At 36.2% G+C, this 16,209-nt stretch overlaps 1 protein-coding gene across 1 annotated transcript; it reads right to left on the reverse strand.

Moving 5' to 3' along the window:
• Window positions 1-5,180: 5,180 nt before the first annotated feature.
• On the reverse strand, window positions 5,181-15,629 carry eif5 (eukaryotic translation initiation factor 5). The gene is made up of 12 exons (XM_056481257.1): window positions 15,548-15,629; window positions 15,071-15,297; window positions 14,315-14,594; window positions 12,501-12,582; window positions 12,241-12,413; window positions 11,016-11,127; window positions 10,205-10,326; window positions 9,948-10,109; window positions 9,689-9,850; window positions 8,018-8,182; window positions 6,042-6,182; window positions 5,181-5,552 (listed from the first exon to the last, which is right to left on the reverse strand). Exons 3-12 carry the CDS (start codon window positions 14,384-14,386, stop codon window positions 5,454-5,456), a joined length of 1,290 nt encoding a protein of 429 aa, XP_056337232.1. The 5' UTR covers window positions 14,387-14,594; window positions 15,071-15,297; window positions 15,548-15,629; the 3' UTR covers window positions 5,181-5,453.
• Window positions 15,630-16,209: the final 580 nt, after the last annotated feature.

Below are 16,209 nucleotides of genomic sequence, written 5' to 3' on the forward strand. Positions count from 1 at the left end.
GTGTTAAAAAGCTATATATATATATATATATATATATATATATATATATATATATATATATATATATATATATATATATATATGTGTGTGTGTGTGTGTGTGTGTGGGTTAGGGGTTATATATATATATATATATATATATATATATATATATATATATATATATATATATATATATATATATATATATATATATATATATATATGTGTGTGTGTGGGTTAGGGGTTATATATATATATGTGGGTTGTGGCTGTATATCTACACTGGTGGGAGGTGTCAGCCTACAGATATTTCCCAGTATTTCTCTGTTGCAATCGGGAGACGATGGTTTCCCACAAGATGGCAAGAAAAACAGGTTAGTTTCAAACTACAGCTGATCAAATCATTATTAAACAGGTAAATGAGTTTCTAAGTCGATCTCTCTCTTTTTTATGTTGTACGTCTGCTGCAGATGTGAATGAATGGCGGAAGAAAGTAGTACCTCGAACAAAAGGGTTTTAAGTCCATGCCCATAGCCAGGGGGGTTCCCCACGGCCAAAAGGTCCAGAATTTGTCCTTTTAATTATTTAAAGTAATTTAATATTATATCATATATTTATTATATAACTAATATAATATATTTATATTTAATATATATTGTAATAAAGTGTAATTTTAAATAACTATGGCCAGTAATTCGAATCCCATGGAGCCTTAAAGCCACAAGAATAATGTGACGCGAGTCACGTGACATAACCCACTGAGCGATAACGTTTTAATCTTTGATGCGACATCCATACTGAGTAACGCTGTGGGTCGAAAAGGCAGGCAGCGGCGGCGCAGAATATTGAACATATGTTCAAAAAGACTGCCAAACAGGGTAAGGCAAAAGTTACTGATGAAAATATGCCCCTATCCATGAGGTTCTAGGCTAACTGGCCGCATTAGCCGGGACGTCCGGTATAATCCCTTCACGTCCGTTTTTAAGGCTGTTTGGTCACTTCATTCGTTTTATTCTAATCGGGAATAAATCCGATCGCTCAAACCACTTTGATTTTCATAAATTAAATTTGACTTTTGCATGCTAAAAGTACTTGAGCAAGAGACAGTTTACTTGATTTGGGTCATTAAAATAACTCTTGACTACCAATATTATGATATAGTCAACCTAAAACCTACAGTAGTTTGACATAAAACCAAAACAATACCCCTTCTTGTCTTAGGACATTATTAAGCAAATGTTTGAATAACAGTAAGTTCATGACATGTTAAATATATAGTATATTCTGCTGGTTTTAAACATACAGAATAATAAATACAGTTATGCAACAACCATAACATTACCATTATGTGTTAGGACATCTTTGATTAACTTTTTATTACCTACACCAAATGTTGACTAATGAAGACACAATTAGTCAAATGCATTCAACAGACTTATGACAGTGTATTGCTGTAGAGGACAAATAAAAGACGAGACAGGTGTTTAGAAAGAGTATAGTTTATTTTGTTTGACCTGCAAACTTATCTAAACAAGATAAACTTTCAGAAAACAGCACGGAAACATTATAATGCGCGCGCTCATGAATATAACCCGCGGTTGTCTTCAACGGTTGTCTTCAATAATCCTTCTTTACTCAACAACTCTGCTGAAAAACAAAGCAAAACATTACAACAGCCAGACATAGAGTTAAAACATTACAGTTACCATGGTTTCTATTTTAAACTATAGTAAACTAAAGTTTGAAACTAGTTTAAAATAGACGATGAGTGGGCCTCGCTGCTCCCACCCACCATAACCCTCGCAGCGGGGTCCCACTACCGGCCTCCCGTGTTTCCCTGAGGGTCCTCAGGGCTTGTATTGACCCCTGCCTAGGGTTCACAAGCCGCCTCGCCCCAGGAAGTGCACGAGCTAACCGGGCGCCAGTCCGTGCCAGTGTTCACTGGAATGTTGCTCGGCGGCACATTTCGAGCAACAAACACGTAATATTCTTCGCGATATTGCGTTTATGAACGCAAACCGCAAAGAACTACAGCACAGACGGGCCCGAGTGAAGCTTCACGAAGCGGACTTCGTGAGATTGGCGTGGCTCCACTCGTACCGTCAGGTATTGAACTCACCTGGGTCAAGTACAAACAGCAACACCGAGCGAACTGACAAGACTGACAGAGAACCGACGAGCTTTATAAGAATGCAGACGCAAATGTTTACAATGCGACGTCACTGCTGTGAGTCTCGTTGTCATGGTGAGCGCTGAAGAGAGCACATCTCATTGGAGCACACAGTCTCGGGAATTTCCGTCACGGCGAGTTGCGGTTGGCTGTGGACAAAAACATATTAATATATATTGAATATATATTTTCACATTTTTGGTGCTGTTTAATATTCTGGGATGCAGTAGAATATGGAGAAAGATGAATATAATTAAAGACAGATGCGTGACATTAGAACAGAAAGTGAGCCCGGCTAGGACACACTGCTCTGACCAAACTGACAAACTGCTAGTGGTGGTAAGCTTCTTATTATCCATGATCGCCATCTAGCGGTCACATAACCTAATGGCATGTTACTTGCTACTAACCACCCCCATGGTCAAAACGTCCAGCATTTGTCCTTTTAATTATTTTATGTAATTTAATATTATATAATATATTTATTATATAATTAATATAATATATTTATATTCAATATATATTCCCGTCACATCTGTGTTTATGAGGCTGTTTGCTCATTTCATTCGTTTTATTCTGATCAGATATCCGATCGCTCAAACCACTTCAGAAGGTGATCTGTGATGCATTTCAGATGAAACTGGACAGGTATAATCATTCCTAAATTAAATTATGACCTGGAGAAAGTCTGACCTGCGCCTGAAACACCTGTAGGTGCACCTTTAAAGCCACAATTCTATTAAAAACATGTTTACTATAAGCATAAAACATGTTCCAACTTTTCAGACCTTTAGCCAGGGGGGTTCACAAGACCCACCCTCACTGACAAAGGTCTAGAATTTGTCCCATACATGAGCTCATTTGTCCTATTTTGTCTGCTATGCCATCATAAGTAATGAAAATCCATCGAAAAAGGCTTTAAGACCAAACAGAATCCTCTGTCGGCTGTTGCTTCGGTAGGACTATATTCTGATGTAGGAGAAGTCTTCTTTCACTACTGTTTTGTTTTTAAACAGAGAAAACATTTTACAGGTAACTTTATTCTAAATCTTAGACCTTATTTCTGAAATAAAAATGAGCAATAAAAAGGTGTGAAGCACCAGAAGCTGACCATATTAAATAATTTGAATATATTTAGGCTGTTGTTGATATCCAGGATTTTTTAAAGTGTACTTTTTTAACCAAAGAGACTAGAAAAATTCATTATTATTATTATGTTTTAATTATTATTTTTTATTGAAATGGCCAAATTGTGACTGAGGACAGTTGAATGTGCTGGCCAGTTAGTTTTTTTGTCTAATAAATGACAGTAGGCTACAGTTTTTTTTACTTTAAAACTTTAACAGATTCTTATTTTTTCCTAATGATAAATGATGTAATAAATTTGTTTTAATGTTTCTTTATTGCAAATTTTTATAAAATATTTTTAGTACATCAAAAGTGTGGTTATGATGACATCTGACTAGTTAATCCAACAACAAACAAAAAAGTAGTGCTTAAAATGTCACTAAAATACAGTATTTAAATCTCATAGTTAAATAGAAACTGAGGCGTATAACTGCAAAAAGGTCCACTAAACTGCAAAAAAAAAAAGAGAACCACCACTTTCACCAGGCTGGCTATGGGCCTGAAGTCTCCGTGTATTTATATATATATATATATATATATATAAACGATTGTGCTGTCTAACTGTTGTTTAAACGCAATATCACACTTGTGGCAGTGTGATGTGGCTGTATACGGCACTGGTGGGACACCAACGCACGCCTCCCACCAGTGCCGTAAACAGCCACATCGCACTACTAATCGTGTGATATTGCTCATATTAACGTTTTTTTTTTTTTTTGCAAAGCACCATTTTTGAAGAAAGGAATTATATTTGTTATAATTATGTTTAAGGAATTATAGTTTTTTTAAAGGTCTGATTTTGAGAAAATTTCACTATCAGTTTTTCATATTTTTACTCAATTATACATTAAAAACATTCTGTGATGTAACAAAAAAAATGCACAAAAGCTTCATTTGACATCATATCATATTTATTTTATTTGAAATGATGAAAAAAAAGATTCTCCATGATTCTCCTTTTATTAGGACATTTTTCAGTTTCTTTTTGTGACAAAATGTATCAAGTTCCGATGGTTTTCCAGAGTTTCTGCAGGTTTCACCAAGCTAAATTTAAGATTTTAAGACCATTCTGAATGTAATTTTAGACATACAGGGCTAAACACTAATTCCTTTTTGTATTTTATGAAAAGCTAACAGGCTTATTGAGATCAGGATGTATGGGTGTTAGTGGCCAGATTAAAACCTGTTAAAAAAAATAAAACACTACAATATTTCAGTAGATGAAGACCTACATTTTGGTTTTTGATATTGAAGACAATTAAAGACCCTGCAGACCCTGTTTAATATTAGATGAAGTAAATGAATGCGATTTACTAATATACCATTTATAAAATAAAGCCTAAAGCATTTATGAATAGTTTTCTTTAAAATTAACAAGTTTTAAATGAATGAACGATGCTTGAGTCACACCACAGGCCAGAGATTCTTCTCAAAAACAGCGGTTTTTATAAGGTCAATGGAGGACGAAGAAATGTTCAACAATTTGCTGCATTTTAAATGATGTCAATACTAATTACATTCATTGCAAGACAGTGAAAATGCAATGTCAACAATCCGTATACACAATCATTCAATGACATTTAAAAGACTAAAACAGATATACGTTTTTAATTAAACATTGCTAAATCTAAGGTTTTGCCAATTCCAATGTTTAAACAGAAAAAAATAAAATCACTCTAATTGTAATAAGTACAGATCAGACTGTCAAATCAATTTGAATGACAATTATAGTAGGACTTTATCTTTAACAACATCATTTGAAAAGTTAAGGAAACACTTACCTTGCATTCTAGATTTCTTTGTATATAATAAATCATTTACCATTTTCCTGCCAAACACCAAAAACGGGACAACTTTATTTCATCATCAACAATGTGTGAAACCACCAGACAGACACCAGATGGAATTCACAGGCAAATCTTTAATAGTTGCAAAAATACAGGGGGGAAACTCATGTGCACTTTATGATCTATAATCTAAGAAACTCATGCATACAAACAACAGCAACGATTGATCAACGGAGCTGGTGGTGAGAAGACTAAAAGAAGAGGCTTTGAGCAGAGCGGAACCCAGGCCTACAGCTGAAACAAGGCCCACGGAGGTGAAAAGGCATGCGTCTGGAAAACACAAGCTCAGCATTGTCGAGAGGCAACGGAAGCTTTTTGGTTTCATCTTTAAATGGCATCAATGTCAATGTCCTCCTCCTCGTGCTCTGCTTTAGCAGGTTTCGTGGTCTCCATTTTCAGCTCGCGGGCAGACGAGGAGTAAACCACCTACAGGAAAACGCACACGAGTTAATTCTGTGCAATCAAACGGTGTTTACATGGACATCACAGTAACCCGGTCATTTACCTTATTCTGATTTTGGCCACAATTTGGTCGGCTTCAACTTTTGGAAATTCTAACATATTCCTATAATCTTGGGCTAAAGTCTGTGATCTTTGTCCGACATGTTCATTAACAGCTGATTAATGGCCATGTGATTAATGGTCCAATGAAATCAATTAAATGTCCATGCTGTGTGACTTGTTACAATGAGAAGCAAACCAAAAACCAATAGCAATCAATAGCATTAAACTTGATACAATCAGCATGATGACTACAATCCACCTCAGAAACATGTCAAAACAAGTTTTGGGTTCTTTTACCTTTAATTATTGATCATTAACAAAATAATACATTAAAATAAATCAAATTAATACATAAATCCACAGACTGAAAAGTTTGAGACACAATAAATGAATGTATACTGTGGCTTTTACCTCAACGTTGTCCTCGTCCTGATCTTCCTCTTCCTCACTGCCCTCACTCTCCTCCTCTGCCTCTTTCAGCCATTTGATGAAGGGCTCGGCCTTGGCGTGAATCTCTTTAGCCAGCTCTTTGGAGACATACTTCTTGGACACCTAAAACACAAACAGGCTTAGGCTCCGTTTACAGCTGGCATCAAGATGTGAGCTCACATTGCCAAACACAAGAGCAGTAAGATCAGTCTCTTTGGTCCACTTCTCAATTGAGATGGAGCAAGATAGAGAGAGAGTTTACGGATGGTGTATTATTGAGCTCTTTTTTTTCCCCTCAAGTGAGCTCAAAGACGGCTACATTTCAAAAATCTGTTGTCAAACACCAACTTCGTGAAAGAAAAGCTGGTAACACTTTAGGTCACGTTTCATGATATTAAGAAACCATTAACACTACTAGCTAAATAAACTACTAATTAGCTGTTTTGTATTAGTTAGTAAAGTACAAGTTTGGTTTAGGTATCGAGTAGGATTAGGGATGCAGAATAAGATCATATTGTATAAGTGTTAATAAACAGTTCATTTCTTAATAATAGGGAGGTCATAAATCAGTAGTTATTAGCATGAATTGTGACCTAAACTAGTGTTACCGAAAAACTTAAACGTGTAACTCTTTAGATGAAATTAGGCATTTATATGCGTCTTAATTTTTTTTGTTTCATATCCCCATAAGTGCAGGAGTAGGAAAGCTTGGTACTACAGGGGTTTGATCAAATTGAATCAGAAAAGTAATAAATTCCTTGATTGGGAAAAAAAATAAATTAAAAAAATAAATAGTAGCTTTCTATTATCAGCAAACCTTTGCAGGAATTGAACTTCCTAGTCCTGCTTTAGTGATATTCAGAGATTTTTTTATGTATTTATTTATTATTCTTATATTTATGAAGCCCCAGAATTTTTATTATTCACTTTAAGTATCGCTTTTAAAGTTTATGAACATTTTAAAAAGACAATGAAAAACGCTAAGATCAGGAGCTTTCATTTGTGCTGAATGCTGTGACTGTGTTAAATCAGAACTGGAGAACATCTGCCTTTACAGTTTTACCAGCGTTTAAAAACAAAAAAAGAAGGTCAATGGACCCTTTTTACAAGACTTGTTATTAATGATTTAACGTTAATTAAATCCTTAAAAGTTTTCAATATTTTGATTTTTAAAAACAGTTTGTACATTTATATGTATTCTATCATATGTGTGTCAAACTACAAAAAAATGAATGAGCACTTATGCAATGGGTTTCTAATGCAGTGTCTATGGGGCTGAGAGTAAGTTTGAGGTTATAGTCTCCTCTGTCTGCCGTCATCAGTTTCAATATTTTTTCCGCTTTTTTCTGAAAGTCTTGATAATACCACTGTGGCATTATTCTTTTATTATTTCAGCAAATAGGATTGTAAAAATTTATTTGTTGTACTCTCCCATTCACTGCGCTCCAAGTTTACCCAACTATGCCTTCCGCTACAGAGAAACCCAGAAATGTCATAAGAGTCAATAGGCAGAGAGCATCAGGTCTATAGAGGCCATTTAAACACATTCAGCTACATGAGTATCTAACACTACAACAGCAACCTGAGCATATGCGTTTGACAGCCTCTGAATGTGGTCAAGCTCAACAAGTGTTAGAGGGCTAGTTCAGTCAAGCATGCCTGCTGTTATCAGAGCCGGAGCTCTCCAGCAGCCTGCAGGTCACAGACATCACATTACAACCCCCTCAAGATGCTCAGCCTAAAATGACAAAAGAGCCTTCAAGGGTTGCCTAGCAACATACCTCATCATGCCTATATCTACAGCTACACGTTTTCCACAGGGATCAGTCACAGATCAGATTTGTTTTCATGCATGTGAGAACTCATTTATTCAGTGCCACCATCAACTCCAGCCTGTATGACTGTTGATGACGGCTACTAGAAGAAGGTCAGGTCTAGATTGTGTGTCAGGATTTTACCTTTTCAGCCCATGCGAGTATGACATCTTCCTCCACCAGGTCTCCATCATACAGGTCTTTGAGTATGATGGGGACTCTGGGTAAGAGCTGGGTCTGGTGTAGCTTCACCAGACACTCAAAGCCTCCAAGCAGATACTTCTGAGCTTTCTTATTGTTGTGGCAGAACTGGAAGCAGAAAGGGGAAGTCTATAAGTTTACTGTAGTGCGTCAACAAGCTAGTAAGACAGTATTGTTTGTAAGAACAACAAGGGGAAATTTTGAAGTGATCATGGCTTTTTTTTTTTTAAATACTAGATGCATTATAACCCCTTAGGTGTCCACAGAGTGACTGTAAAGATCATTATTTCAATGTTCTAAAGACTCTTTTGGGTGGCGAAAAATCTGTGTGACGTAATGTAAATGAGATGCTGTTCCCCACCCACTTTTCAATGGAGGGTGTTGCCTTTATAGCTGATGTTTCAGTTAAGTTCATATAGACCCCCCCCCCATCCATCTCTTCACAAATGTTTTAATGTCTTAGTTTTGGGTGAATAAACTTTTGGTCCCACTTTGTTATGTGGCCTTGACTTACAAGTTTTTTTTACAATAAGTACATTGTAACAAATTATATGTAATTACATCCAATTAATTTGTGTAACCATCCCTTTATACACAGCAAGCGCGTATAAATAGACAGGCAGGGCTTCTGTCTGCCTGGTGACTCTAGCTTTGTTGCTAAATGGCTAACATGAATTTTATTGAGAGAATAACTGTGTTTATGTGCTTTATGAAGGCTGAAAAACAGCATCGATTTGTTTCGAGCCATGTCTGAGTTCACTAGATCCATTCACAGATGCACCCAGCTCTGTGAGTTTATCAACTCCTCCAGAAACTTAACCTGGATGATGTAAGCTTTCAGTGGTGCTTCTGACTGAGCCAAGCCCAGTTTGATGAACTGTTGGTGTCGGCAGGAGGATTTACCCCCGGGACACCAACAACTGGTGCTACATCATAATCACACCCCCACAAGAGCACCCCCTCCTGATTGGTTAACGTGGCACGAATGTCCGCTAAAATTCAGATTTTCGAACTAGAGCGATTCGCGTGAAAAATTTAATATGCGCGTTAAGCGCGTCAATCACGCAAAATGCTCAACTCGGACCGCTATACTCGTGCCACAGGATGTCTATTCACATCTTTGCATTGACTTAACATGCAAATCAATCACGCTTGATGTTTCTTCAGCGTCTTGTGTGAAAGCAGCATAACCCACCCTTAAACCTACCCATAACACCATACCTGTTCCTAGCCCTACCCCAGCTCAAGAGCACTATAAGTGTTCTGTAATACATTATACAGTAATTACATTGTATTAATTTACTGATGCAAGTACATAGTATTTAAGGCTTATATAATGTGGGACCAAACTTTCATTAAAAAGGACAATTCTCTAAGAGGGCTAACACCTTCCATTCCATGGCAATGTTATAAATTAACAGAAAACTATAGTCTTATAATTTCATCGAATAAAAACAGTGAGAAACTTGAATTATTCAGATTTAAATAAATAAAATAAATTTACAGTTTTAGCCCTTCAAATATTGTGAAGCATGAAGAGATTTTGAACAGGCAGAAGGCTTGAAACCGCTGGTCTACAATATAAAAAAAATTAAAAAATTTTTAAGGCCGTACCCTGAGGAAATGACGCTTGTACTTCTTAATCTGGTCGCGGATGTTCTCATCAAAGAGCAGCTCACTCAAAATCAAAGGACCCATGGCCTTTACATCAAGCCTTTCAGCCTCAGCCAAAATGTCTTTATCCGCAGAGTCAATCGTGCCACTGTCCTTCTTTTCCTGAAGAGCAGAAACAAAACAATTATAGCAGAGACAGAAAAAAGCCTATACATAGACAATTGTCCCAAAAAATCCAGCATGACCTAAAGACGATTACCTTGACAAAGTTGTAAAATATGTTGACCCTTTCCTCCAGGGATTTCTCCAGGTCTTCAGTAAGTGTGAGACCCTTGGCGTGTTCGCTGATCTCCTCCATCCTGCGGCGCTGAGCCTCTTCGGTGGTTTCCTCAGCCCAGTCTTCATCGTCATCATCCCTATCCTGTCATGATAATCACATGTAACATCAGTCTCTACACTGATTAGGCTGGAAGATTTTATTTTAGAATTTACAAGAAATGAAACCAAAGAACTCACAACAGCATCAGGAGCATCAATGTCATTATGGTTCCCAGCCTCTCCACCATTTGAGCCATTTTCTTTGTCCTTCTTTCGGTTCTTCTTTTCCTTCTCTTTTTTTACGGATCCACTCTCATTCTCTGCCCCAGGAGGACAGGAGGGAGAGGAAGTTAACAAAAGAGCAATGGAGTGTAGTTCATGAACACCACATTACACATCCTAAGTTTGACATATTGAGAAACATCAGGGTTTCCCAAATATTCAGAAACTGAAAGCACTTCCTGTATGTTCATGAGATAACTAAAGGTTTAAACTTTAAAGCAAGAAAATGAGAATTAAATACAAAGTGAAGATGACTATAACACCCTGTCCTAACTACACACGATGCGACAAGCAACTTGGCTGATGGATGTTATTGTTGGTTTACATTGAGTCAAAGTTGACTTTCATTTTTTCCAAACTGTCTGCACGTTGAACTACTTTCAAGTTCAGAGGTGAACCATCACTGGCTCCTGCTTTTAGTATGGCAATAAATGACATAAAACGGTGTTCAAAACTCACACTGGCAGCATTTAATACTGAATAAAGCACAATCTGTACCTGAGATGATCACATACTGCAATCTATGGCATTGTCCTGCTGCAAAATCGTAGAAATGGAAAGCCTTTCTAAAACAGGACATTTGCACATTGCAGTCGGACAAAACCTCCTTTTTAACATGAAAAAACTGCATGCCTTTAAACTGCATGTTGCAGCATTTGTGTGTAGTTAGGACACCGTGTAATCATTTACTCAATATCAAGCCTATCTCCACGTAGTCTGTACTTACCAGGTGGATTCTTGAGAATGAAGGTGCAGAGTTTGTGTCTGGTGTCTAACATGCCTCTGTACCCACAAGCCTTGCAGGAGTTTCCAATGGTCTGCTTCTTGGGATTAATGTGCTATAATGAGAATATGAAGTTAGTTTAATATGTATATATATATATATATATATATATATATATATATATATATATATATATATATATATATATATATATATATATATATATATATATATATATATATATATATATATAAAAACTGTGTGACAATATTATAAAACTATGGGGAGATGCCTCAAAATCACGCTTTCTGTACTTGAAAGATGATTATTTTTGTTGTTGCTGAAAAACAGCTATGATTCGGCCTTTATACTGGCATATGCCTGTATGTTTGGTCTTATTTATGGCATTAAAGAGTGGATAGAAGACTAAATGATGAAGTAGAAACCAAGAACGCTGAGATCACGCAAAATCTCAAGTAGTACTGCAATGCAGAGGAAAACCAACAGGGAAAAATAAAATGCAATGCGTTCATGCTATAGAGCCCGTTATATACTGGGCAAAGAAGCTCAACTGCAGTTCTTGCAACAGACATTTGAGCTTCCGTGTGATCCTTCAAAGCTGCTTGCTTTTAGCCAATCTACTATATAAAATGCTCTAGAAAAATATATTAAATATAACTTTATGGACTAGATTGCTGTATGGACTGCTACCATATGCTTTAATTTCAGTCCTTCTAGTATACAGCACATACTCATTCAAATGTGGATGGCATTGGGATGTGCTAACAGCATTCCATTATTTCAAACTATCCCTAAAAACAAAAACAATGATTTTAGTGTGTGTACATAAGGGCTTTGTGTTCGGAATGACAAACACATTTCTTTTTAATTTGAGTAAACTATCCCTGCAATACAAAGTCATCCTGCTGAGAGAGTGAATAATGTAACAGAGAGAGACTGGAGATGGCCTGTATACAGCTAATGACACAGCTACTTTCCTCTTTACACCTGTAAAACAATCTGAACTCATAGAAGCGACAGGTGTGACCCATAGAGACATGCACACTCAGCAGCACCAACACAAACATAAAGGGCAGCCAGTTCATCAGGGCACACAGTTCAACATTTTTGCCCCGAATGCACAGTTTAAATCAATAGTCTCACTCTGACCGTCTCTTCATTGTATGAACATCTAAACATGTATAGAAAATGAACAGAGTGTATTTACCAAATCAGTTTCAGGATTGTCACACTCGGGACACAGCACAAACTTGCGAATGAATCCATCCAGCATGTCTTGCAGTTTGTTTGCCTCATGAGATCCATTGACGATGTAGCGGTCGTTCTTGGAATCGAACTGAGTTTGGGCTCCCAACTCACAACCAAAGAATTTGGTGGGATCTAAACACAGATTACAGTTTGTTAATACAACATGAAAAATGTGCATTTATAAAAATTAAAGCGAAATAATCTTAATTCAATACTCACATGTTGGAGGCCTATTTAGAGCCTTGGCAACATCAACCATGTTGACTATGACGGTCTTAATTCCATTCCCTTTGCCTTCCACCTGAGAGAAACACAAAATGGTGTATTTTTTTGACAGATATAGGTAAATAATGACCAAAACTCAAAGTGAAAAACAGTTTCACTGTTTTTAGTTATTTTAACTGGACAAAATTAGTCTTATGTTGCTGCCTTTCCTTACATTACCATACCGTTGTAAATATCATGAAGGGTAAAGGTGTAGAATTAGTACTAGTATTGAAATGTAATGTATTTTTTATATAATGCCATGTCAGCAACCAAGGCTATTTACATGGCAAGAACATTTCAATAATTAAATAAAAAAACGTCAGCTGGAATCAATAAATGTAGGACAGTCCAGTAGAATGGGTTTTACTTTAAGAGAACAGTACAAATACTGAGTGGGGTCTTCACCTTTAAGCAAAACAATCATGAGTTATTCTGTACAAGTAGTATTAAAATGTACTGCATTTCAGTGATGAGGTGACTTAGGCCATCATGGCTAAGAATGGGACGATAAAAGTTTAAGGTATGTCGCGGTTTGGAAAAGGCCAAAATTTTCTGCTATACTTTTTTTTTTTTTTTTAGGACAACAGTATCTCCCATCAGAAAATATAAGCTTTAAATTGTAAAGAAATCTGTGTTTTAGAAACTAAAAAAGACAGCAGAAGTCAACCATTTATTTTAATTATTTAGACTGACATGTTCACTGTTCCAAAATATTTTAAATGTTTCTCAAAATAAAATTTATTGTGTTCAAGGGAGGAGATGTTGTTTTTTTACCCAGACATTTAAAAAGAACATATTTTAGATCAATGTTCACAATACCGTGAAACTAATGTTTTTACCCAAGGTTATCATACCGTCAGAATTTTATACCGGCCCATGCCTAATCATGGCACTTGCCATTTAATAAAAAAATCTTTTATGGGACATAACAGTGTAGCAACATGTAAAGAATAAGATTATGGTGGACGTGCATTGATTCTTACAGTTATGAACTTCTATTTTGTGAAAATTGCCTGAACTGTTAACCTGAGCAAACAATTCAATTAAACCACTTCTGTTTATTAAAATTTACTAGATTTAGTTATTAATTTCAGGGTTTCTGTAGGTTTCACAAAGTCAAGTGTAAAACTTTAAAACCCTTTTAAGACATTTATGAATGAAATTTCAGACTTATACTAGGCTAAACACTAAAGTTTTTTTCCTAATAGCCCGCTTGGTTGTGCGAAGAAGCGTTTACTTGCCTCCAAAAAATGCTACTAGTTATTTCTTTGCCGCATATTTTGAATAATGTGTCCAAACAAGCAAAACCTAGTTGTATCTATCTATCTATCTATCTATCTATCTATCTATCTATCTATCTATCTATCTATATATATCTATATATATATATATATATATATATATATATATATATATATATATATATATATATATATATTTTTTTTTTTTTTTTTTTTTTTTTTTTTAACATACAAAAAAAAACATTTCTACAAAAAAAATAGTGGTAAATAGAGTTTGGTTGAAAGATTTTTTTAGATAGATTGTTTTGTAATTGGAGATATGGACAGATTAAAATTAAGACTTGTTTAAAAGGATTTAAGACCTACAAGATAATATTTCAGTGAATTTAAGACTATGACCTACATTTTTTTTATTTAAGGCATTTTTAGACTTTAAGACCCTGTTGACAACCTGTGATTTGCAGAAAAGCTCACATTAAAAACTAAGATGGATCTATTATGCACAGTAACATACAAAAAACCCACCTTAGCGATGAGACGGGGCATTTTATAGCGGTAGAACTGGTCTGACACGCTGCGGTTGACATTGATGGACATTTTGGCTTCCCGTATGGTTTATCAGCAAGACGAGAAAATCTTGAACTGGCAATTTTTAGTATCTTCTGTTTGGAGAAGAGGGGATGACATAAACGACTGCAAGAATACTTTGTCTCTGACATGAAAAGGGTACGGCCACTGAGGCTCCAGGCTTCGAGCTCGTTGACTAAGTTCCCCCCAAACAGGTTCCGGCAACTGCACTATAGCACTGCGAATGGAGAAACAAACAGAAACAGTGTTAATAACAGAAAACATCATACCATTTCGACCCTGATATCACCAACAGCAGACATAAAAATTAAGGTGTGTCCATGCTATGCAAGACTGCCTAGTTATCTACAAGAACCACCTGACATGGTGATATTGAGGTCTGTGTGTCATGTTTAACAACTCACAAATAACTTAATGCTGAAGTTGATTGGACTGTAAACAATGGCACAGTCAGGTTTGCAAAGCCCTTTAGCAGCATTAGATCGTCTGAAACCCAAATCAGGCCTCAGTTGAGCAAGCCCATGCTGCAGAGTGCGTCACACCATAGGAGGACGCCATTTTATTCAGTGCAGCATGCAACACATCAAGATTGATGCTCGAGCAGAGATCTGATTAATCAAACCAGCTATCGCGAGACTATACGAGCACACATGAGAGAAATATAGAGTAGAAAAATAACAAAAATCAACATACCTTTCCCATCCGTAGCTCCTGTCGTCCAGGTAATCACCGTTTTTGCAAAACAAAGACATAAACACACCGCTGGTCGCCCTGAGAAGAGGTGAACTACTAGTTTGAGATAGTCCGTTTAGTTTGAGAAGCTAGTTAGGGCTCGACACGACGTCTGACTGGGTTACACCTTGCGGAGCAGAGTGATAAACCCCGGAGAGAAAACTCACGACGCCCTTAATACAGGGAACCTGAAATAAAACAGCGTTCATGAGCAAAACTATACAAATAGCGACATAATAACACTGTTGTGTAATAACAAGACTGACGTGTTTGAGCTAGTCAGCTAACATATGGCAGCGCTGCTAGAAGCTAACACGCAGTACGTCGTCAAGCCAAAGTCCGAATATACTTATCAAACACGATATAAACAAATAACTACGTATTCAAAACGAGTTCATCAACTAAAGATTAATGTAGATGTGGGGAAGTTTTACTCACCTATCGCACGTTTCTGCTCGTATGCTAAACCACAATGAGCGAATAAGACCTCGTGACTTCCAATCTTAACTCGGCTACAAACTAGCACCGCCCCGTCCCCTAACGACTGTTCTGATTGGCCCGCACCTCGCTGGATTCTCTCTTATTTGTCAAATTTCCTATCAATCATACAGGATATTTGGCGTTATTTGGTACGTTTTACTTGCTGATTGGGGAATATTTGTTTCATGGTGAATATACGTTTTTAGTTTTTATGTAAGTATATATACATTTAGATAAGTTTCACCCTAGTTTCATATTTGTATTTTATTACAATAACACTTTAACTGCCTGCTCTACCAAATGGTTGAGTACATTTTGACTGTTTTAAATAATGACTTAAACTCATTTAATGTTTTAAATAATGGTTTACACTACACGGCATTGTTAGTTTGCAAAAAAACATAATCCTGTTGCACTACTACACTTGATTTTGGTTTTATTGTTAAAACAAACAAAAAAGAAAACATGTTAAAATGAGAATCTGAAATATTTTATGGCACACTTAAAAAAATAAAGATGATTTAATATTCAAAAATGTTTTATTTTGATTATGTTTTTAAATAAATTGGTCCTACACTTTATATTTTCATAGTATATGTATTAATTGCAGTACTTTTACC

The sequence above is a fragment of the Danio aesculapii genome, chromosome 20 (assembly GCF_903798145.1).
Source record: "Danio aesculapii chromosome 20, fDanAes4.1, whole genome shotgun sequence".
NCBI lineage: Eukaryota > Metazoa > Chordata > Actinopteri > Cypriniformes > Danionidae > Danio > Danio aesculapii.